The sequence below is a fragment of the Dipodomys merriami genome, unplaced genomic scaffold (assembly GCF_024711535.1).
Source record: "Dipodomys merriami isolate MVZ:Mamm:240054 unplaced genomic scaffold, mDipMer1.0.p SCAF_14, whole genome shotgun sequence".
Lineage (NCBI taxonomy): Eukaryota > Metazoa > Chordata > Mammalia > Rodentia > Heteromyidae > Dipodomys > Dipodomys merriami.
The window spans coordinates 5919165-5943609 of NW_027202715.1; the positions used below are offsets into that span (position 1 = coordinate 5919165).

Here is a 24445-nt window from a genome sequence, read left to right on the forward strand (position 1 = left end):
TTATTATATTATAATTGAAATTGTCATTGGCATCATTATTATTGGTATTAACCTTTTCCATTCTTGGCTTGGGATCTATTCATGTATTTGTATCTGTAGTGATGGTGAAAGGAGTCTGGCAAGGTATAGAAGTTCCATAATAAAAACATGGGGTCATCCACTCATTTAGTCATATCATTTCTAAATGACTCCATGTCCTTGACCACATATATAGTAGAGAGAAGCTAGGAGGAGGGCACAGAATCAGAGGGAAATGGGAAAATATACAACAGAGGGGCCCATCAGCTTCACTGGACATTGATGAAAATGAACTAAGCAACTCAAGGGCAGCGATGGGAGGGAGGGAATGAGATGGAAAAAGGGAACAGCTTACACTAAGCAAAATGAAAGAAATGTACATATTACCCAATGTGGGAAAATAGTTGTATTGTCAAAGCTTATAGAATTCACAAACATTTTAGATCATGATAATGACAATTTTCCTTGTGAAGGTTAAAATGTGTTTGTGACTTTAAGTATCACTATCTCACAATACTGTAAAATTTATGTAATCACTTAATCTTAATAAAAATGCTTTAAAAAAAAACATGGGCTTTGTCTACTGGGAGCTAGCACTGAGGCTGCTCTGATGAACAGCAACTGTGAGTAGAGAGCCCTTATAAGGACTGCTGGGCTGAAACTTTATTCTGTGTCTTATGGTGTTTTCCCATTGTAATCATACTTGTAGGTCACTTCAGTTACTATCATGCTGTATGCATCGCTAGAAAAGAGTGTGCAGAGGTGTCATATGATTCAGGTACCACATTGATAAGAGAGACAAGATTGGTGGGGAAGTTCTAACTGACCAGGGGCCCCCATCTCCACCAACCCCCCCCCTCCTTGCATATTCTCTGTTGCAGCCTAAGTCAAAGAACCCTAAGTAATAAAAGGAGAGCACCCATCTTTGCCAGAGTATACAGGTCGGGTGAATACTTAGTATAAAAATCACCCCATGAACCCATGTTAGGAAAATGGGCTAAGGAAAGACTCTATAGTCAATTTAGGATAAGCAACTCTTGGTTTTGTTCCAAATATCTGAAGGCTCATCATTTTTTTTAAAGAACAACAGAGAAACCCCAGTTGTGTTACATTTTTTATATCCATGCTCCTTGCATCTCAGCTCATGCCTCCAAAGTCCACAGCTAGAAATTAAGCATGCCTGACTTCAAGTAAAGGGGGAAAAAGATCTTTCTTTGGAGGGTTTACAGATCCAGGAATGACACTTGCCATCAATTAATCTCAGGAAGTGAACTAAATGCCCTGCTACAACAGAAACACAAAAAGCTTGCCTTGAAGACAACAGCCTAGAGCTAAACCACAAATCCCTTTCCAAGCAGACTTGCTGTGTGGAAGCTAGGATTATATTTTAAAGAGCATGGTTCCCCTTGGAGGCAAATACAGAAAATCTCTGTGCTTTTTTTTTTTGTCATGACACTGGGTTCAACCATGGATTTCAGAAGTTTACATTTAAATACAAATAACCAATCCATGTGCCAGTGGCTCGAGTTTGTAATCCTACCTATTTCAGAGACTGGCATCTAATAATCCTGGCTCAGAGAAGGCTGGAGCAAGAAAGTCTATGAGACTCTACTCTCCAATTAACCAACAAAAAGACAGAAATGGAACTGTGGCTCAAGTGGTTGAGCACCAGCCCGGAGAGAAAAAGCTAAGGTAAGGGACAGTGCCTAGGCCCTAAATTCAAACCCCAGTACCAGTATACAAACACACTACACACACACACACACACACACACACACACACACACAATCACTACCACTACCACCACAAGTAACTGAAATTATGAAAGAAGAAACTTCTAGACTGACTTCTGAGTTGCATCCCTTCCCATCTCTCAACCCAATTCTCAGATCTCATTATGTAAGTGTTTTTCTGTCTTGGCAAAAATCCTACCCAGGGGGAGGCTGACCCTGCATGGGTCAACCTAAGAAACTGGAAGGTTGATAACATGTAGGTAAGTTCTTCATCCCCCAGTAAGTCTTTCATCAAAGTGACAAATCCTGATTTTACTGACCATCTATTATGTAGACACAATGTGAAGTTTCTTGGACCTCATAGTTTGGCCCAAATGTCAACACAGGTGATTCTTTAGCTATACCTCCTATAGATGTAAAGATAGGTGCTTCTTCAAAGATAAACTACACATCAGGCTCATCCATTAGATGCCAGTTTCTTTAGGACATGTGTCTCCTACTTTTCTTCCCATGTACTTGAATCTAGTTGAAGGCAGAGTAGATGCTCAATAAGCAACCACATTTTAAAAAGTTCAATGATCACAGTCTTTCAAGACTCCTGAATCATTCAATAATGATTCATAGGATCTATTATTATGTGCACCTCATGACAATCCTTTTGTGGTGCCAGTACTGGGGTTTAGACTCAGTAAATTGGGTTCTTATTTAGCTTTTTCACTCAAAGATGGTGCTCTGCCACTCAACCCACAGCTCCATTCTGGCTTTTTAGTGGTTAATTGAAGGTAATGGTCTCACAGCTTAATCTAGCCAGGTTGGATCTGAACTGAGATCCTCATGGTATCAGCGTCCAGCAGCCAGTTCTATTCACTTTTGATATTTTGTGAGTTTGTTTTCATCTACTGCATTAATTTTTGCATCCAGAAACTGAGTTAGGACACAGTTAGGACACCATGATATGGAGACAGGAAAATAATGTCTCTGGCCAGTTAAGACTGCCTCGAGTTTGCCTGGAGCCACTGCCCAAACTAATCAACAGGGACGAATCATGTGTGATGCCTACAACGGTCCAGGCAGAGAGTCTTAATGAAGCAACTGCTCGGAGCGCCTGTGCAGATTCCGAAGGCTTCTGAGAGGGAAACCCTGTGACTTCAAGCTTCTCTCACTACTCTGATTCTTAGGAAGGGAGGATCTCAAAATGTGACCAACCATAGACCTGCAGCATCGGCATCCCCTGAAAGCCAGACAGAAACGCAAATTCAGACGTAAGGAACCCTGTGGAGCTGCAACAAGTAATGATATAACAAAGCCCACCAGGTGATTCTAAGGACGTGCTAAAGTTTGAAAACAAACTTTATAAAGTTGTGCTGAGAGTGAACATCTCAATGGATCTGAAGTTAGCATCCATCATCAGCACCCAGACTGGAAGGCTATGTTTCCATTCAGGGACCATGTCTAGCATGACACAGTCAGGTGTCTGGACCACAAAATGTAAGGAGGTCCCTAGATGCCTCTTGCCCTCATCCTGGCCCTGAGTTCAAGTGGAGAGACTGGGGGCAAGAATACATTGAGTCACCTCTTCTGACTCTGGGTGACTCTAGACTTTGAAAGGTCCATGTCAAGGCTCAATAGGAAGTCTTCACTTGTATTTACACTAATGACTCTTTTGCCAACCTGAATTCCCATAGCCAAATAACAAATAAATACAGGAAGCAAGTTATATACTGCTTATTGTATGCAGCAGACAATCCCTCTAATCCTCATTCCTCCTATCTCTTCTATTCCAGAGAAGACAGCCTGGCATTTGTCCTTACATCAATGAGTGCAACTTTCAGTGTCATGCCACACAGCTGGCTCTTTGCCAGTTTCAGACACAAGAGAGTGGGTTAGTGCTCAGGAGTTCTCCAAATGACATAGCTGCATGCTCAGTTCTCATACACAGCTCCAACTAGACCTGCCTCATTCCTGTGTGCCTTTTAGTTGTGGAAGTCTACTGTTTAGTATCCCTCTGCAAGGATCCTCATTTGGACTGATTCCTGCCCTTAGCCCATCTCTCCACACTGTACCTACTTGACAGTCACTGACCCTGAGATGGGTTTTCCCAGTACCTTGCCCTCATCTCCCACAATATGGCCATCCTTGGAATTGCCACGGCAAAACTTCGGGCCAGCCTCTAACCACACCGGCAAGTCTAGGCTTCTCTGGGACTACTTGAATTTTTTTTTAAATTTCCTGTTTCCATCGAATGCATTCTTTTCTGTTAGGCATTCACCATTCTCAGAAGAGGACAGGAATGAATACCATTATGTTGGGAAGACTTGGTCCTCAGTCCTGGAGGAGAACTGTACAAAATTCTTCTGAAACAAGAAGACAGATGATTATGCTCTGCTGAGCATGAACTTGTCCAGGGACCTGTGTCAAGTCCACCCAAACTTTGCTATCATGACACCCATGACTTCCTTCTTCTCTGCTCCCATGGGGGACTGTCATCTGCTATTAGTTTATACATTAGGAGGTGGATTTTCTTAGCTATGCTGTCCCTGCCTTCCTTCTTCTCCTTCCAGTGGAAAGAATAGTGAGGGTGGCATTCTATCCCTGAGTTGGCTCTAGGCCATTTTGCCATTTTCTATTAGTGGAAACTGTCACACTGGCAGGCTCTGATGTGGGAAGTCTTAACAGAGAGTCCCCGTGAAAGGTATGAGTCAAAAGAGAGGGAATGAGTCTTAACAGGCAGATGTGTGTACTCCACCTAATGATCAGTCAGTGCCCAAGAGGATAATCTGTTCTCCTCAAATCATATTTGCCCTCCCATTCAGGAAAGGAAGGTCTAATATTTCCTGGGTCTCATGACATAAAACTCCCCTCAAAGTGTTCAATTTCTCTGTTTGGGGCATCGTCAATTATCCTGGCTAGGGCCAGCTGAGAGTTATCTCTTTGTGTAAATTGTCTTCCTGACACTTCCTACATCAATTCTTGTGGTCTATGCTTCTTTACCTTATTGCAAATCTCAGAACTGATGTCAGAAATGCTATGTATCCTTTATGGGATACATAAAGGATACACAGTCCCTCATTGCAAACCCTGCGTGTCGTGGTACCCAACGGGCCTGGGTAGAGGCTGGGGTTGGGAAGGCCCTCTCTCTCACTTCTGTATTGATGGTCTCAGAAAGGTACTGATGGAGGATTCTAAACCACTGCTTATATCACCACTAATGATCAGTTTGGATCATTGCTTCCTCCCAAACATGCACTTGTTTCTCCTTGTCTTCCATAGGAAAGGTCCTCCATGACTAGAGGCCAAAGATCTCCCAAATTTTCAACTCCAGTGATGTCACACAAAATACCCCTTGCTGTAGCCATACTAAGCCATTTATTGTCACTGGAGAACTTTTGCTATTTTCTTCATCTTCTTAATTCAGATGAGCAGATTTACTTGCCCCTGCCTCATGCCTCAGTTTCCTCATCTGTTAAATAGGGGTAAAGTAATATGAAGTCAGTAAACCATGAAGAAGAACATGTACTAGTATTAGTCACAGATTACCTACATGCTTCTGGGCTAGGGAAAATGAGACCTCCTTTAAAAATTAATGTCAGGTACCATTTCATAGCCCATGTTAATAGAATCCTTAAGCCATTCTAACTCTGTTCCGCTGTGTGTTTTGCCTGTCTCCAATATTAAACTGTCAGCATTTTAAAGACAAGGATCTCTACCAGTCCATCTTACTTTAAATCCTTCAAGACCTTCCACAACCCCCTGAAAACTGGCAGGATCCCAGTAAATCTTAGCTAGCTGGAAATTTGATGCATTGTATTCATAAGCTGCTACATTAAATCGAAACCACTTTGTACAACTACTTAAAAACAATCATAAAAAAAATCAACCGGTGCCAATGGATCATGCCTGTAATCCTAGCTGCTCAGAAGGCTGAGATTTGAGGATCAAATTCAAAGCCAGCCGAGGCAGGAAAATCCATGAGACTCATCTCTAGTTTACCACAAAAAGCTAGAAGTAGAGTTGTGGCTCAAGTGATAGAGTGCTATCCTTGAGCACAAAAGCCAGGGACAGTGCCCAGCCTCAGAGGTCAAGCCCCAGAGCTAGAAATAAGTAAATTTTTAAAATCATATCTATCTATCTATCTATCTATCTATCTATCTATCTATCTATCTATCTATCTATCTATCTATCTATCTCTAGATAGATATGATTTAAAAAGAAAGAAAATTGAAACAGGCAGCTGAGATAGACAGCCTTTTGGGGTCCTAGGTGGGGGTACACAGTAAGTATTGTATGATCCCGACACTCCGGAGAAATATTCTCATCACCTAAAAGGCACCTGTGAATAAAACTGCTTGAAGGTGGACGTGGAATTCAGAAGTGGGGATTTCAAAAATCTATGAATCTGCTATAACTGTACTCCAAATGGTTTTCAGGGTACTGGGGCTGTACTTGCACTGACAGCTGTCCCTCAGCTTTTTCTGCTCCAGGCTGGCTCTGTGCCACTTGAGACATACTTCTACTTCTGGCTTTTTGGTGGTCAACTGAAGATAAGAGTTTCACAAACTCTCTTGCCCTAGCTGGCCTTAAACAGTGATCCTCAGATTTCAGCCTCCCTGACTAGCTAAGATTACAGGCATGAGTTACCAATGCCTGGCTCAATGTATTTTCTTTTTGTCTTTCCTAGAGAGACTTTCTAGAGGGTATTCATAGAAAAGGATATACAAAGCACTAAATTAAGAGCCCTTGCCATTGCTATTTAGAGAGAAAGTTATTTCCCTCCAGGGCTTTTTACAACTATGGGAAGGCTGTCTCCGCCAGGAAGCCTGGGTGACTGGAGCTTGGTGTAGGAGAAACTCCTTAAAGGATTCCAGATTATGTGATCACCAGAGAAGAGACCTACTAGATGTATGCATGGAGTCAGGGACCTGGGACCTGCACAGCTCACTCCTGGGTGGGTGGGAGCCAATGGTTATGATACGTGTTCTTGGTTTGGCACATAGACTCTCAGCATGTGGCTCTGCTTGGGAGAGTTGTTTTATTCTGTCGGGATGACTAAATAATACTACCTCTCCATTCAGACACACAAAGCAAGGCTGTTCACTTAATGACCATACAGAGAATTAAGTGACACTAAAACACCAAGCCAAGACTGGTACTGGAACAAAGGGGAGACAAGGACCCATTAGTGAAGGGTCCCCACAGCATTTTCTGCTGGCAGATGATTAGAAGGAACCTTCACAGTGAAGCCTGTTTTATTTGCAGAGGCCACAGTGGTAAATTAAAGCCCATCTTGGCCCATTCTGGGCTCCGGGGTTTCTCTTGGAGCTGTTCCTATCACTGTCCATAGGCCACTAAAACCTGCCCGCACTTGGGGTGATTGATTTCTGCTCAAACAGCGAGCTGCAAAGTCATGTCGGAAAACCCACCTCAAACAAGCCATTAGCTTCCTTTATGGATTTTTTAGCTCATCAGGAATAGGGCCTTGGAGGCCTCCTAACTTTTGAAGAGTAGACAGGGGTGGGGATGGGGGCAAATGAGAAAGCCAGAAGAAGGTGCGTGTACCCCCTTCTCTGTGTTTTGCCAATCAACAAGAGGGATCTAACAAAAACAGTCTCCCCAGGCTCATGGCGGGTGTTGGATATTCAAAAGCACACCAAAAGACCCTCCAGATAGTTCCATGTAGAAACTAGAAGGTACAGAATAGACAGGGCTCAGCTCAGCTCAGCAGATGCCCTATCCTTGCTCCTCTGACCTCAGTCAGAGGATGTGGCAGTGCCTAGGAGATACAAAGTCCAGGAATGGGGGAGTGTCTAACACTTCCTGACTTGTCAGGCATGGCCCAATCCAACTGAGCCTCAATGGAGAGCATTGTGGGCAGGTGGTGTGAAACATCCCAGCGAATGTCACTGCGGTGGCAGCAGCATCCCACAGGCACCAATATTAGAAGCCCCGAGTTCTGTAGCTTGGCAGGTTTTAGCTCACACCTGACCCCCGTTTAGCAATTCTGATGTACGACGAAGCAGACAGCTCTGGCCTGGGATGACTGCCTCCCTCAGCCCCTCTCCGGCAGGCAATGAAAGCAAGATCCACTTTGAAAATTCTCCCCCATCATGCAAACTGACATAGGCATGCTTTTCAAAAACCCACAGCCAATCTGTTGATCATTACTTATTTACAAAGGCCTTCGGGCAGAAAGTCCTGTAAAAACCATACTTGATACGGTATACACTAGCTTTTTCTGCTTGTGGAAAAAAAAAAGAAGTCCCCCCCCCAAGGCTACCTCAAACCATCACTTTCTATTGCACATAAAATGGAGCGTGTAACACTAAAGTATTTAATATATATGGTATAATATATCTACAGGAAAGGCATTTGTGTAGAAGTATGTTACCCTGGATTTGGTAATTTGATGTTTTGCTGAAGGCTACGACTTAAAAAAGCCTCCACCTCATACAGGAGACCTGTCATCTTGGTACCCAAGAGCCAACAGAATAAAGAAGTACCCTTAAGCAGCAAAACTTTGACACAGCTTTGAAGCATATGAAAACAGTATAACTCCTTAGAATTATTATTGCTCAAGATCAAAGCAATGAGCCATACTTTACATAGCAAACAGGGACAGAGAATTGGGCTCCAAAGGGTTCAGATTTTCCAGGCTTCTCTTTATTTATTTATTTGCTCCTCTAAATTTAGGCAAAAGAAGTATAATGGGTGTTTCTCTCTCTCTCTCTCTGTCTCTCTCTGTCTGTCTCTGCCTGTCTCTGACTCTGTCTCTCTCTTAAATGGAGAAAACTATTAGCATTAGATAAGTCGATTACTTAAAGGTGAGTAAATAGGAAGGCAATGCTAGGATGACAACCAGTGTCATAAAAAAAGAGCAGCTTGGCAGTTGGAGCATTTTATTCCCCCTCATAAACTGTAAACAAGCATGTAAATCAGCAGTGCCCCAGCATGGCTGAGCTGGGGGATGGAGAACTCTTCAGTGGAGATGGTTAATAGGAATGGATGGTCATAAAGGCAGAGGAGGTAGTGCTAGTGAAACTACCATCAAGTAACCCAAGTGCACCACTGCTGAAGAAGGACAGCTCTCGCCGATGTCCTGGGCAGGTAGACAGAGGTGGAGGGCGAAGGAGATTAAAATGTGCCGAAGAAGAATGGAGAGCAACATGGCTGCATCTCAATAATCAGAGGAGGGAGAGGGACCAAAGGCAATGGAAAAAGGGGAAGTCCTGTTAAGGTGGCTGGTGTCCCTGTGGCAGGAACCACTTAGGAGAAGCAGGGCAAATCTGAAATCACTTTTGGATCATGGAGGTGTTAAGAGGATTTGGATGTCAGGAGAACCAACTTATTGGGATTGGCAGATGAATGACACAAAGGGAAGATGAGAGACGAATAGGTCAAGAATGGGAACGTGTAGAACTCTGTGGAAAGTCACTTACTATTTCTATAGGGAGTGCTATATCTAGAGTTCTTTCATTTAGAAAGGAAGAAAGAAAGACACAGAGGAGAGAGAGAGGAGGAAGAACAAAGTAGGGAAGGAAGGAAGGAAGGAAGAAAGGAAGGAAGGAAGGAAGGAAGGAAGGAAGGAAGGAAAAGGAAGGAGTAAACATGCTGTATTTCATAATTAATATTGCTTTTAGGCTGAGCACAACTAGATTACTTTTGAACTTTGCGTTGGCAAGTCCACAGATTATTAGACTTTTTTTCTCAGTCAAAATCAATTAGCAGAAATTTGATTTCAATCGACAGGATAAAAGGAAGGTAATCTTCAGGTTCATTTTTGATTGTGATGATACATCTCACATATGGCCTTAAGTACTGAAAACAGTCCTCCGAGGGACTCCAGCAGAAAGAGACTTGCCGCAGGCAAACTAACCACAGAGTTGCTCTGATTGGTTCCCAGCGTCATTAGTGCCACTGCTGTTTAGAAACTACACACAGACAGGACATGGTGACAGCTAAGACTTTAAAGCCTATGTATTTTTCAAACAGCTTTTCAAACTGTTTTTCATGACAGAATTTTTTCAGCTCTATCATTAAGTGCTGACAAGCTGACAGAATAAATACTTAAGAAGCCATAGAACGATCTTGCTCCCCTCCCCCATGATCACTGGTGCAGTAGGAGAATCTGGGGCCTAGGCAAGCATGGGAGGGGGCCCGGCCAAAGGAGAAGAGGGAGGAGAAAGGGCCCAACATGTGTGTATATGTGGGTGGGGAACCTTGCTTACCTCATCAGCTTCGGAGAGGAGTTGGGCGAGTTCCTCATGCCCCCGTTGCGTTGCTTTTTTTTTGGTGACAGGGTTGATGGCTGCTCGTCTTCAACTGGAAATATAGGTAGCTCATGAGATTAGGAACAGTTTGAGGGTAGACTGAAATACAGGCAAGATAGCATAGTCACACACTCAAGGCTCAGTCACTCAACTAGGAAATCAGGGCTGTCTTTTAGGACCCGGTGACAAAGACCAAATGCATTAGTGAAAGGAGGCTTGCTTAAGAAGGTTGAAGCAAAACACATCTTTACGCTCTAGCACTGGAGCATGCACTTGAAACAGACTAAAACAAGTTCATAAACGCCCTAAACTCAGAAAGAAAAAGACAGAAACAACAACGAAGAAAAAGAAACCGTTGATTTGTCCGCATACAAAAAATATACATGTGCGTGTGTGAAACAGTCGATGGTTATTCTTCAGAATTAACTCTGGTAACTTTGTTTTGCCGGGTTAATCGAAGGCATCTTCCCATAACCAACATCAGAGGTAAAATTGTGTTGGAAAGCGCCTACCCCTTCTCCAGAGGAACCACCTTACTAGGTTCCTAATCCCCGAACAGCACAGATAGAGCTTTGAAGGTAGGTGAAGGATTCTAGGCCTTAAGAACCAATGTTGCAGTCCGTCAGGACTTAGAACATCGGCACAAGTGGGCTCAAGAATCCTCAGCTCTCATCTTTTCAGCACCCAGGGAGGAGGTGTGGAGGAGGACTACGCTCAGACAGGAGGACTGGCCAGGACAGGAGAGCACAGGGATCAGGGTGTACTTGCCACTGAATGGAATTTCTAATGAAGCAATGGCAGGCAGGGATGAAGGGCCAGCAGAGGAGATTGGAAACCAAAGCTGTTTTCTAAATACCTCCACCACACAGACTGCTAAGCAATGTGAAGCTTCATTCACAACACAGCACACTACTGCTTTGCCCCAAGACACCTACTAACAAGCTTTGTAGCTGTATACGCTGGCACCATGCTTCATTTTAAGAGCGCTGCTTGGTAATTAGCAAGATGCACAACCCCCACCCCCACCCCCACCCCACAACCTGTCACCCAAGGGCCTCAGCTGCAAAATCTAGTCCTGCTCTTCCCGGCCCCCACCATCCAGGCTAATGCTGTAATGTCAAGAAGGAAAAAGCAGATCCTTCGATTCTTAGGGTAGGTCGACTGCCACACAGACTAGGAGGAGACACCCCTGTAACTCAGAATGTACGGAGGTCACCTTTAATCTAAGAAGAGAAATATTAGCAGTATAGCAAAAGCAGCATCAGAAGAAGCTTGAGATATACATATTAATAGCACAGGAGTCTTTAGATAACAGGAGAAAAGAACCATCCCCGCTACTTAGTATTACCCAAAATGGCCCGTCCCACAGCATGCATTATACGTTACTTCCTTGAAAACCTTAAATAAATTTAGTAGGTTATGATCCATGGTTCTGAAGGGATCCTAAGACTCCAAACTGGTTTCAGAGGAGAGCGCGTTTTACACACCCTGAATCTACTATCAAACTGGGATTGCCTCATGCTAGCTGGCACAGGAAAAGGAAACAAGAGTGAGGCGTGAAGTAAGATGGATAGCAGGAGAGCTAAAGGTAAGAAAGCTTCTGCCAAGGCCCACAGCTCTTCCCTTCACCACCTGCTCCCCCCACCACTGCCCGGCCCGGAGGGGGCTCAGGCTGTGACCAGATCAGTCACGGAGGGCTCCAGGCAGGGACTGGGTGGCTGTGAAGATATCACATCTTATCAGAAATGAGTAACCACAGCAAATCACACGGAGACTAAACAGCACTTAAAAGATTAAAGGAAATAAATACAAGCCACATAAATGGTATTGAAAAAAAAATCACTTAGAGGTGATATGCATCTCTCAGCAAGCAAACAGGCACTCTGAGCTTGACCTAAATTCATCTTCCTTTCACAAGATAGGGGTCTGGGTGTCCAAGACAATAATAGGATAGGAGTGGGAGAGGGAGTGTGTGTGTGTGTGTGTGTGTGTGTGTGTGTGTGAGAGAGAGAGAGAGAGAGAGAGAGAGAGAGAGAGAGAGAGAGAGAGAGAGAGAAGAGACAGAGAGAGAGAGAAAGAGACAGAGACAGAGAGAGACAGAGACAGAGAGAGACAGAGACAGAGAGACAGAGATAGAGAGACAGAGAGACAGGAGAAAGAGAAAGAAGATGGAGAGAAAAGAGAAAGGACGAGAAAAGAGAGGGGAAATAGACGGGAGGAAAGAAGGGAGGGGCAAAGAAAATTGTACACAGTGTAGTCTTATACTTTCTCTTCCTAACAAGGTCACCGTTGTATAAAGGCTACATGCTAGAAGACACGTATGTGTATGTGTGTGTGTGTATGTGAGCGTGCACACGCGCGCATGAGTGGGTAGAGTGGGAATGCAAGTTCCGTTCTTCTCCTTCACACCAGGCTTCTCAAGGTTACCGTGCAACAGACACGGAGATCTCTTCAATGTGACTCCATGTCACGGGGGTGGTGTCTGGCAGTGCGGTTAGTCTGCATTAGTGAAGACCCACGCAGAAGGCACCTTCCCCGGCATTCCCGTTGGGATCCTTTTGCTTAACTTCTGCTTCCCCATTGTACTGCCCTGCTGGGAGATGGTTGTCTTTGGTTGAGCGCCCGTTATCCTTGCACCCTGTCACTGGCTGTTTGCTGGCACGGAGCTTCAGATGGGAGAGCTGGCAAGTGAATACATGTCAGCCCGCTCCAGACAGACGCTTCATGTTGATAGGAAACGTATGCCTCCTTCAGTGCAAGGAAACCATGTATTTTCATTGCAACTCACAGAGATCATTCATCATAATCATACTGTATTTAAACTGGGGTTTGTTCTCATCCATGAAACCATGTTCAAAGCATTCCTCTTGCACTTAGGGCCTGGAATTCTGCTCCCTGAAGAGACAGGAGCATTGCGAATGTTTTGTGATACAGGCCATGACATATGGCTTCCATCTCCCAAGAGAAGCAAGGGACAACTTCTTTGTCATAAGTAGGACATAAAGCATATCTAATTATTCTCCTTTATGTGGATTCTTATCCACCGGTGCACATTTAGAGAAAGCACATTTAAAGAAAAAACTTTCAGTTCGGCTATAAAATATAATTTTCATTTCATGGCTTCTGTAACTCCATGAGAGGAATGACAAAGTGGAATTAAAAGGGGGGACTTCCATTTAACTCACGTTCATGAAAGACAGATGTGTGGAAGTAATGGGTTCTACCTCATGACAACGCACATTTACAAGCTCATATTTAACCTAGTCGGGTAAGTGTGATACACCTCTCTCTTTCTCTCTAACATTTCCACTTGTTCCTGTGATGGGGAAATCACAGGAAGATAGGAGCCTTCAAAGAAACTTGACTTACCAGCTCTTCTAAAACACAAACAAGTTCAGGAATCTAACACAGCATTTTAATGGGAGCTGAACTCCATCCAGCCTCCAAGTAACTCATAAAATTCAAGGGCTTGTTTTTTTGTACATCCCTAAGTATAACACTTAATGTTCTCGTAACTTCCCCCACGCTCCCTTGTCTAATAGGCACTGAATCTAACAGTTTTACAGTTGGTGAAGACTCAGGCGCTAGAAAAATGTCAGGCAAGTCTAATGAGGCTTCGGATCCCCTGGTTTGCACGAGAGTTTAATTTAAAGTTACAATGATGTTTTAACATGTTTGCTTAGACTTGACTAAAGAGGATTCATTATTTCAATGACATAACCTCCAGACAATGTTCTGGGAATTGATTTAAGATGGGGTGGTAATTCCAACAGCCTTAATGCCGAGCTGAACATCTGTAACAACATTTCATTTGACTTTTCATCAGAATTCCTTTTGCAAGCAAGAGCAAAGGCAGCGTCTTCCAGAAACACTGGCCAGAGATTCTGGCCTTACTTCAAAATGATCATGTATTTTACTAGATTATTATTATTTTTTAAAGAAAAGCTCTTCCTTTTTCTGCCTTGCCAAGTTACAAACATCTTGTCAGGGCTCACCCATGCCTCTTTTTATAGACTTTGAAATGACAGGGGACAAGGACTGTTGCTTTTCGCTTTCCCAATGTGTGCCTCTGATGGAAATCTCAGCTCTACCCTGGAGTATATCCCCCCCTTTCCTGTCCCCTCCACTTCCCCCCCCACCCAAGATTAATAGCAATAAAGTCCTTTGAGACTTCAAGGTGAGTTTGTTGGCTGGAGTAAAAAAAAAAAAGTTCAAAGCAAATAAACTCACAAAAGTAATAAAAGGCAAACAAGCCATTAACATGAGTCAACCAGCTATCTCCATTACGTTATTAATCACTACATCTGGAGAAACTCACATCTGTACACACTTAGCAGATCATTAGTAATGTCATATTCACACTGGAACCGCTCAGAGTTAAGACTCATGCAAAGTGGTTTGAACACAAAGGCATCTAGCTAACAGGGCTTCTGATTACTGTGTGGAGCACACTGAAGGTTGGAGAATTCAGGCATTTTTGCGGTTATTTATTGGGTTTTTTTAGTGCTGTTGTTTGGGGTTTGTTTTTTCTTCAGTTTGGTCTTTTGCTGCCCAACAAACTAAACACATGCTGAAATCTATGGTAGTAGGGCTCTCTTCCCCCGCTGCACTTAGCCATGTTAAGGTGAAACACTGAGAGACATAGGGCAATTATTGTTAAAGTATTGGGATGGGTCTCCCAGCCACTTCTTCACCTGGCTCGGTCACAAGCCGAAAAATGGGAGCTGCATTCTTGGACTCAAATGGGTCTTTGTGATAACGTGAAATAGCTTCAGCCTTGACTGCCAAACAATGAGAAAAGAAAATGGAAATTAATCCTTAGTGAAATTCTCATTACAAAACCAAAACAAAACAAAAACCTCCCAGACCAATTTTAACATCAAATCGAATCATAGCTTTGGATGAAAAATGGAGGTCTCTCCCTCAAAGCTGAATTGCAGGGTTTTTGTTTTGATTTTCCTTTCTCTTTTACCCCGATGACTTCCTGGAACAATTTTTGCTACACCATTGTCTTTGATGTCAGGAGGGAGGATACCTGTGAAAATTCAGAAGGCAATCTCCTCTCTGCCATAATTCCTCCCAAAATATACAGAGTACCTCTCCTCTCTGACAACATACAGAAAACTTAGTTTAGCAGCAGGACCAGACCTATTATCTCCTGAAAACTACGGAAAGGTATCCTACCAAATAATCGCTATATTTCAAGTTGTTATCTCTCGGTGTTAAACTATTGCTTTTCATCTCAGAATGTTGGCCTGCTCAGCACCCCTGGCTGCAGTATTGCTACTTAGCTTACATTGAATACCCAGGTTTTGCCACTCCCTCAGGGAGAGTGATGAGTAGAGTTAGAGTAATAGCTCAGTTGGTAGAACTTGCTTGGCCTATGTGAAGCCCTGGGCTCCATCCTTACACCCCCTACAGCGGGACAAGAAAGAAAGGAAGAGTGATGTGTAATGTCTCTTTGCATTGTCAGTGACATTCGAGGAAAGTGTGTGGGGAGTGGGTTCAGGATACTAATGCTGCTTCACTAAAATTGAGGGCAAATAGCAAAGACACAGTTGCTGGGACAGAGATCTACAGTGGGCTTCCTGTCTTCTGTGTGTGTATTAAACTTTTCCCCAAAAGGAACCATGGATGTCACAGTAACACCACCATTTTGCAATATGTGATTTGCTGCTAGGGACAAAACTTCCCTGGCTGACCAGGCTTTCCTCTCATACTTCTGCCCAACTTCCTGCAGGAAGTGATGGATCCACAGTGCGGTCACTAGAGGGCGATGCTGGGGCGGGAACGTGGAATGCTGCCTGCTGTGCAGGGGAAGGCCTGAGCTGTCACTGTGGACCATGACAGCCCTGGCTGCCTATCACCTGGATGGAACTGTGGAGAGGATACGAAAGCTTCCATAAGCAAGTATGGAAAATTAACAACAGCAACACAGATGGAGGAAGTAACCCATACTGTGAGTTGGGAGTCACGTGATTACACATGTATACAGGAACAGGAGAGAATTGTTTCTGGGTGAATCCCTTCTTTGTGAATGCCATGTGCCCATCACTGCCCTCATCATCCAAGTGTGTCTAGGAGCCAAGTTCTATGTGGACGGGACAGTGAGTAGCTTAAACGAGAGCACAGGGGACCTAAAGTGGGTCAAATGTTTGGAATAAGAGTTTCTGGTTCTTGACATAATGTCTTGTACATCTCATTGTTGCAATGGGTCCACCTGTATCCCTATTTAAACATTTTGTTTTTTCCCGTCCCCTCCACAAATTACATCAACATCAAATACAGTGAGAGCAGGGGTTATACCATGGGGGAGGGACATACAAAGCAACAAAGAAATCATCTTATAAATATGTTAGAAACAATAGCATGAAAGAAAAAAACACATTTGAATACTTATCTTGGGGTTTATTTCACCTAACATCATCTTATCTGACCTTTTCTTGCTTGACTCAGACATATACTAGTTATTGCAAATAAGGGAAACCATGGGTCCTATGTTTCTTTGTGCCTGGCTTACTTCACTTAGTATCATTTTTTTCTAAGTCATACAATTTAGGCTGGGGTGGGGCGGAGATGTAGTTGTGAAGATGGGAGGGAAGAGATGGTCGGGGAAAAACAAAGGAGGAGGCAACAATGCTTGATAAGAAATGTACTCATTACCTTGCTCATGTGATTGTAACCCCTCTGTACAGTATTTTCACAATAAAAAACATTTTAAAAAAAGAGTTTCTGGTTCTGACAACTTAGGAAACATACATCCACAAGAATGCTTTGCTGTAACCTCAGTAGAACCAGTCTATAAATGTATTTTTGAAAGATTCTGAAAGATAGTGATATATAGGTAATGAAAAGATGAACAATGTTATCCCTCAAAACAGCCCCACACTGGTGCTTGTGGCTCATAAATGTTATTCTAGCTCCTCAGGAGGTTGAGATCTGTGGATCACCATTAGAAGCCAGCCCAGGCAGGAAAGTCCATGAGGCTCTTATCTCCAATTAACTACCAAAAAGCTGGCAGTGGGGCTAGGTCTCAAGTAGTAGGGTGCTAGCCTTGAGTAGGAAAACTAAGAAACAGCAACTAGGCCCTAAGTTCAAGTCCCAAGAAAACAAAGAAAATAAAGCAACAGCCCCACCAATCACAACATCTCAAATATCTAAAACCCTCTAAAATGGAAAGGTCACATTTTCACACATATACATTACTGAGCAGAAAAACTCCACAACCTGCATCTAAGAAGTAGGGAATGTATTTATTTGGAAAACCTAGAGTATAGATTTTTTTTAAAAAATGAAATCTGTCATTTTGAATAGTGAAGATAGATTTATTGAGGATAATGAGGGTAGATATGAGGAAGGAAGGATTTTCAATGTCCTTTCCTGTGTTATCTGGGGTGGGCAGAGGGAACACCAGCCCCTTGTGTGCTGACTGGGCAGGGAAAAGGGACTTGTTCTGCATCTCTGGCTTTTGTGGTGCTCATCAGAGAATGGAGAGTAAGACATTAAGGAAGTACAGGTTATGCAGAAGTTAATCACAGGGTATCTCTCCGGCTCTATTCACTGCCTAGAAAACCTGAAGTGGTTAATGTTGAGTCTAAAAAGACAGAGTAATGAAAGAATTCATCCCCTATATGAGAGAAAAAGAAAACTACAATATGACCCTATTAACAGAATTCACACAACCTGGAGTGCAGTGTTCTGTACACAAATACTGCAGGCCTAATAGACCTCTAGAATGAAACTGGAAAGGTGTAATGTCCCAAGGGTATCCATGCATTCTCACCCAGTCTTAAACTACAAGCCTTCTGTCTTATTTGTATCCTGACAGGCATCCAGGATTCGCCAAAAGTCCCTGTAAGTAGAACCTCATGGTAAGTAGACATCCTCATGGATGAATGAATTATGAATATATAAATAATATAAATAAATAAAATAAACTGGGCCTGCTTTAATTCCTTGACAATACTGCAGAATTGAGTAGAAAATCCTTTCTGGATTGCCTTTGATCTTTCCCTTCCCTTATCTTTCCTTCCTTCCTTTCTCCCTCCCTCCCTCCTCTTCTTCCTTCTTCCCTCCCTTTTCCTTGCTTGCTTGCTTCCTTCCCTGCCTCCCTCCCTCCCTTCCTTCTTTATTTCCTTCTTCCCAAGAAAAGTTCACTAGGCATTAGCTTCTTAGTGATCAGACACAGAGATGAACAGTGAAATACTAAGAGAAAAATGCAATTGAAATGAGAATGTCAAGAACATCCTGAATTACTACCAGACACAGTTTGAAGACTGGAAAAATAGTAGTTGAGGGAAGATAATTTTGACTTTGTTTGAATCCAGCTCCAAATAGTTCAACAAGAGTCATCCTTTCTCTAATTTCATTTTTCTTCCCTCCCTGTTCCACACCAGTTGGTTAAAGCCTTTCAGTTCAAGGATGGAATGACTCCTGCTATATCCTTAGTACATACAGTCCAAGCTACCAGAGCAAGAAGCAGAAGATAGAAATAAGTAAGGTATAAAGGGCTGTGTGTGTGAGGGAGGGAGGGAGGAAGGGAGGGAGGGAGACAAGGAATGGAAGGGAGGAAGGAAGGAAGGAAAGAGGAAGGAAGGAAGGAAGAAAGGAAGGAAGAGAGGGAGGAAGAAAGGGAGAGAGGAAGGAAGGAAGGAAGAAAGGAAGGAAGGAAGGAAGGAAGGAAGGAAGGAAGGAAGGAAGGAAGGAAGGAAGGAAGGAAGGAAGGAAGGAAAGGAAAGGAAAGGAGGGAGGGAGGAAGGGAAGGGAAGGGAAGGAGGAAACTGAGGGGAGAAGGGGGGACCCTAGGCAAGTGAATAACTGGATGTGATCACATCACAGCTGCTTTCCTTCTCTGCAGTCACCAAGAAGCTGTGAGGGAAGCCACAGAGCTGAGCAGTGCCCTAGCTGACCTCTCACAGAGAGACAAGAGTTTATTCTTCACACATTCGCTTCATTTTTCTGGGTTTCCTAAAAGACAGTGTCCATGTCTGCTTACCACCTTCCAGATGAAACTCCATACAGAAACCAATTGGAGTGTGCAGATCTGAGGGTTGGGGGCGGGGGGGAGTCCACCAGAGGTCACTGAATGACCCCCCTAAATGTCCCTACCAGCCAACCTGCTATGAGAGGCCTGCACCTCACCCCCCCCCATCATGGGGACTTGAGTCAAGTGGTTTTCACATTGTCTGACTTTCAGCTAAGTTAGATTCTTCTACCTAGCACTTGGAGAATCAAGGCAAAACACATCTTCCATAAGCCATCCCCCCACCCCCCCCCCACCCCTGGCTGTCAGCATGCTCTGCAGGTCCACCCTGCCAGCGCCCCCTGTACAAGACAACAGATTAACCATTAGACTAGATATGCTGAAAATATACAGCTTCAACCTTTCCCCGGCTCGCTCAGAGCGATATATAGATGATTATTTCAACCGTCAGCTGCCGCATAGATTTAAACCCCTGCACAATAACTCCTGAATTCATCTGCCCCTTGTCAAGCTGGCGAGGCTGTAGTTGGAGGATACCGGGCCTGGCAGCTTCACCAGGAATCCAGAATGATCCAGACGGCTGCTGTCTCTTTGTTAACAGGAAGCCAAACTGATGAGTTTGTAATGCATTTCTTATCAAAGGTAGTTTCAGACAAAAATAAAATAAAATAAAATAAAATGTGCCCATCAGTTTGGCTAGAATTTCATACAGCCCAGATTATGGGCTCAATCAGGACATCTGTTATTTTCTTAAAGGAACAGACAACACCACGTTTAGACCATTAAATCTATTGAATTATATATTTATGAATTTATAATTATCCATGTCTCCCCCTCCACCAACTCTTTTCCTGCAGTATCCTTAATAAAATCATCAGCTGGAGCTCACAAAGCAATAGTGTTTAATAGATCAGAGCACCAAGCTAATACTTTTTTTCAAAGTTAATGTTGATCTTTGTGAGCTGTGTGTCTAAAATGATCATTGGGAATTAAGGGATTGTGGATTTGTTGTTTTGTTCTTTCCAATCCAGACATTTAACAAAGACAAAACAGACTATAATGGAATTTAGGGAGCCTGCAAAGGAACTTTGGTTTCTACCATAGTTTATTATCACGAAGATTAGGATTTGCTGTGGGTGAAATCAGGTCCCGCTGAAACGTATCAAAAGAAAATGCATGCAAGATGTCATACATAGTCCTGGCCTATAGCCGCTCCTCTCTCGTCCTAACTCAGTGCGCCCATCCTAATTATTAATTATGCTGTCATTTAAAATTGTGACATTTTCTTCATGGAGATAGTTTCCATTTTAGAAATGCAGTATGCTTTTTAATCTTGCAAGGTAAGGACTATTCTAGATTGTGATTTTACACTACACACAGCACTAAAAAAAAAAGATTTCTTAGCTATTTCTACAGTATTTCTTAGATATTATGTAAGACTCATTTCAAAGCTGTTATGTGACTCATTATCCCAGTTCCTTATGAAGATGGCTTGCCCTCTGGAATTTTGAACCCAAAGCAAGTGCTCCCACACCTTATACCAATTCTATCATATTATATCCCTAGCCCTGTCTCCTGAGGGTCTCAGAGGTGCTGTTTCTACCACCCCCAACAGAACTGAACAAGGCGAATATGAAACATGAATTATTTCTTCCAATCACTTCACGCTGTTTGCATGAGATTGTTAGGGAAGGCCCTGGCCACTGTGCTTCCTCCTGGATTTACAAATTGTCAGCTATCCTGAGCAGTGGAGAAGAGATCACACTGCTTCAGGAGCCAGTGCTTTGCCACCTGCCCAGGGTGAGAAACAGAAACCCGAGATAGGGTCAGGTTTCTGCTCCTGGGCTTTATTTCAAACCCTTATCCAACTCTCCTGGTGCACACAATGGTTGCTTTACCTCTTTACCTGGGGAGGGGCAGTTCTTATCTGTGTCTATGTTTTGACTCAGATGTTACTTTCTGCCTCTGTTTTTACTTCCCTGCCCCTATCCTCCCACCCCAAAAGAGCTGGAACTGGCAGGAAATGTCAATCATACTTTCATTTCCGTTCTCACTTCCTAATTTTAAAAATGAATGCTTGCCCCAACTGATTTGGCTAGTGGAAAACCAGTCTAGAATCTAACTGCAGAGGTGGAAAAAAAATGTTTTCTGAGTCACAAGATATGCAGATAAGGGCCATTATTATTATTATTACCTTTATTATTATGGTCTCATCTATAAATACTTTATCTGCCATTGAGCCCAGGGTGTCAAGAGCCCCAGAGAATTCTAATATGTATTCCAGATGCTCATCCCGATACTTGCTCTGAAACTCTGATAAAGGTAAATGCATGGATCCTTAGTGCAGCCCAGGTGCCTGATGAAGAATGTGCTGCCAGAACACTTTAGAAATACAGTATGTTTTTAACCTTGGGAGGTAAGGACCAGTCTGGATTGTGATTTTGCACTAAACACAGCATTTAGTGTATTTCTTAAGGACATAGTCACCTTCTAAAGATGCTCTTGAACTATAAAATCATTATCTGCTTCTACTATAATTTATCATCAGACACTTCCCATGCAGCATTTTAAAATGCTAGTGTGTGGTTGGGCCCTTCCCGCTCTGCACAGTGAAAGAATGAGGCATGCTGTATAATGGAACAGCGGGGCTGGACCGGCTGGACGGAGGCTCCCGACTCATCACTTCACGCACACCTAGAACAAAAGCTGAGATCTGTTGGTTGGAGCCTAGATCACTTGTCACCAGAACTGTGTCCACCTCACAGAATGAGGATCTGAGCTTCTGGAATTGGGCCACCGGCCCAAGTCCCAGCTCTGACCCTCCTTAAAGCCCTGATCTCAGAGGAGTTACTCAGTACCCTAATGTTCAAAGATCTGTTGCTATCCCTGCTGGACAAATGAAGACAACACGGTTTAGAGATTCCGTGGGATTCAATGTGACAATCTCAGGCTATGGGGTGACAGCTGAGGGGCAAAGTATTATCACTTGTCATGTGTTTGCTCTGCTCAGCCCTATAGAGTTCAGGGGATGGGAAGACAAGAATCTTGAAGTCAAAAGTTGGCCCATAAAAACATAAAATTTGAACTTCTATTTGAAAGTCCTGTAGAAAATTGAGTCCCCATTCTAGGAAGGGACCTGTGTCAGGGGGCTGCCACTTGCCAGCTCATTAAGTGCCCCCATTTCGTCTACCGTACCCCACGCATTTAATAGGTACTGTGTTGACATTTCTGTAAGCCTATCACCTCTAAGACAAGAATTTCAAAGCACAGACCAGTGGTCTACTAGACGCCATCTCATACCAAGAGGCAAGGGGTTAAACACAATGGCTGTGGACCCCATGGTTGGGTCAAACCTACGTGTCTGGCTGATTGCCAAACTTCCATTTTCTCATGTTCAAAATATGAATGAGCGAATCACCTGACTCCAAAAGTCATCCTTGGAATGGACCAGAATCCTAAAAAGTACTTATAAGAGTTTAGCAAGCTCATAGTAAATAGCACACTGCACTATTTTCTTGGCTTGGAAGAGTCCAAGGACTTGGAACTCTCTGCTATCAAGTCCTAATCCACATGGCAGACCTCTATCTTTTAGTGGCAGGCTATTCAAATGATTCTCATTCACTCCCGTAGCCCAAGCCACTGGCCCCCAATCCAAGCATGACAATGAAGGGGGGCTCCCCACCCCACCCCATCCTTTGCTTCTGGATCATATGGCCCCAATGGATTCCTCAGGCCAAGTGACCTGCCTTGCCAAGTGTCCTGAAACCAAACAAAGCCAGGAAGCATTTCAATAGGCCTCAATGGGAGAAGACTGGGAAGGCACAAATGAAATCAAAAAGAAACTTGGGAGAAACCCCACTGTTTCCTCTGATGGCAGGAAATCCAGGCCCTCTGGAGTTTCTGGAGGGAGGTCCTAGGGTTGATGTAGAGGACTGGGGAGCTCTGTGGAGGATCCAAGAGGGTGGGGTAAGGTAGACTGTTGTTCTTTCTTTTTCTTTTCTTTACAAAGCTTTTTGAAGATACACAGTAAGAGAGGGCCATCCATCTAGCTGCAGAAATGACAAACACATCCCGAAAATGTGCATCATAACTTACAAGTTATAAAAAGACAACACTATAGAAGATGTGTGCTAAAGTTTAATAAGTACTAACTGGGTTCCTGGTGGGTAAGGACAGAGAGCAGATGTTCAGGCTACGATAGGGAGAGTCTAAACAAGAACAGGATGGACCACGATGTCAGTATGACTCTTGGATAGCCCAGGGCTGAGCACAAGCCTGGTGTGAGGCATGTCCACAGTCCTACCTGCCTCTCGCTATGAGATGGCATCTAGTAGCAGGTGGTTCCATGCTTTAAATTCTTGTCTGAGAGATGGGAGAGGTACAGAAATGTTAAGAAAGATGAATACCTACTGAGTGCCTGGGGTACAGTAGAAAGAATAAACCAAGGATTGGCCAGAAAGTTTAGGAAGGGCATACTAGATGAAGACAGATTAAACAAAGGCTAGGAGGCTGGAAAACACTAACTTGGGAGATTATAAGGAAACCAGTTTGGCTTGAGTTGGATAAACCTATCAAGGGGAGGGGAGGGGCTGAGAGATGAAAGTGTAAAGGTTTACATCTCAAATTGAACAACTGGAAGATATATTTGAGAGTACTCCCTATCCTCTGACAGTGACCCCCTACTTCGTTCTAAACATGTGGATTCAAAGATAACAGTGGGTAGGGTTTTCAGCTTGGAAAACTCTCTGAAACCCTGTTTAGCTTGGTCCACTTGCTTTCAGGCTGCCTGAATGTCAGAAAGGTCTGAGCAATGACATCTAGGTAAGTGCAGGGAATTAATGTGAGGAGGCCCTTTGCAATGTCCATTTCTGTGACAGAGGTTCCAGGTTTAGCCTGGGAGGTAGATTTGACAGGAGAACAAATGGGCCTGTGAGTTTCAGGAACTGATTTCCCAGAGATGGGCCAAGTGGACCATACAGTGACTTTGGGGTGGTTATTCCCTCCCTTCAGCTACGATTGGACCCCATCTGCCAAACAGAGACATGTAAGGAAGGCTACTGGGGCGTGACTTAAATCTAAAAACCGATAGCCATCCATAGCTTCCCAAAACTTTGTCAAACACATTTCTTTCTCTGTGAAAGCAAATCCACGGAGAAGGAAACATTTCCCCTCATTTAGCTTTGGTAATCAACACCTGAGGATGAGAGCCAACTAATGCACACAGGTGAAGCAAATGAAAATGCACTTTACATTATTTAGATCTTCAACTGCCCCTGCTCCGAGCCCAAAAGTCTGAGATTTTGAAACCTCAAAACAAAACTCTTAATGGATTCTCAAAGTGAAGGGTTTCCAACGATGACATTATGAAATGCATAAAACTCCATATATTTCAAGGTCTTCATAGCCTGACAAGGAGAATTTAATAATGAAGAAAATAAATGAGTGAG

The 24445-nt window shown here is 43.4% G+C and overlaps 1 protein-coding gene across 31 annotated transcripts in view; it reads right to left on the bottom strand.

Moving 5' to 3' along the window:
- The window catches only part of Kcnma1 (potassium calcium-activated channel subfamily M alpha 1), a 701247-nt gene that overhangs the window by 76048 nt on the left and 600754 nt on the right, over nt 1-24445 (bottom strand). For all 31 annotated transcript variants that reach the window (XR_011371533.1, XM_070020666.1, XM_070020665.1 and 28 more), the window contains one exon: nt 9974-10067. Coding sequence is in view for 30 of the 31 variants with exons in the window: in XM_070020666.1 (XP_069876767.1) it covers nt 9974-10067 (94 nt within the window). In the remaining variant the exon portion in view is untranslated. The remainder of the gene's footprint in view (nt 1-9973; nt 10068-24445) is intronic.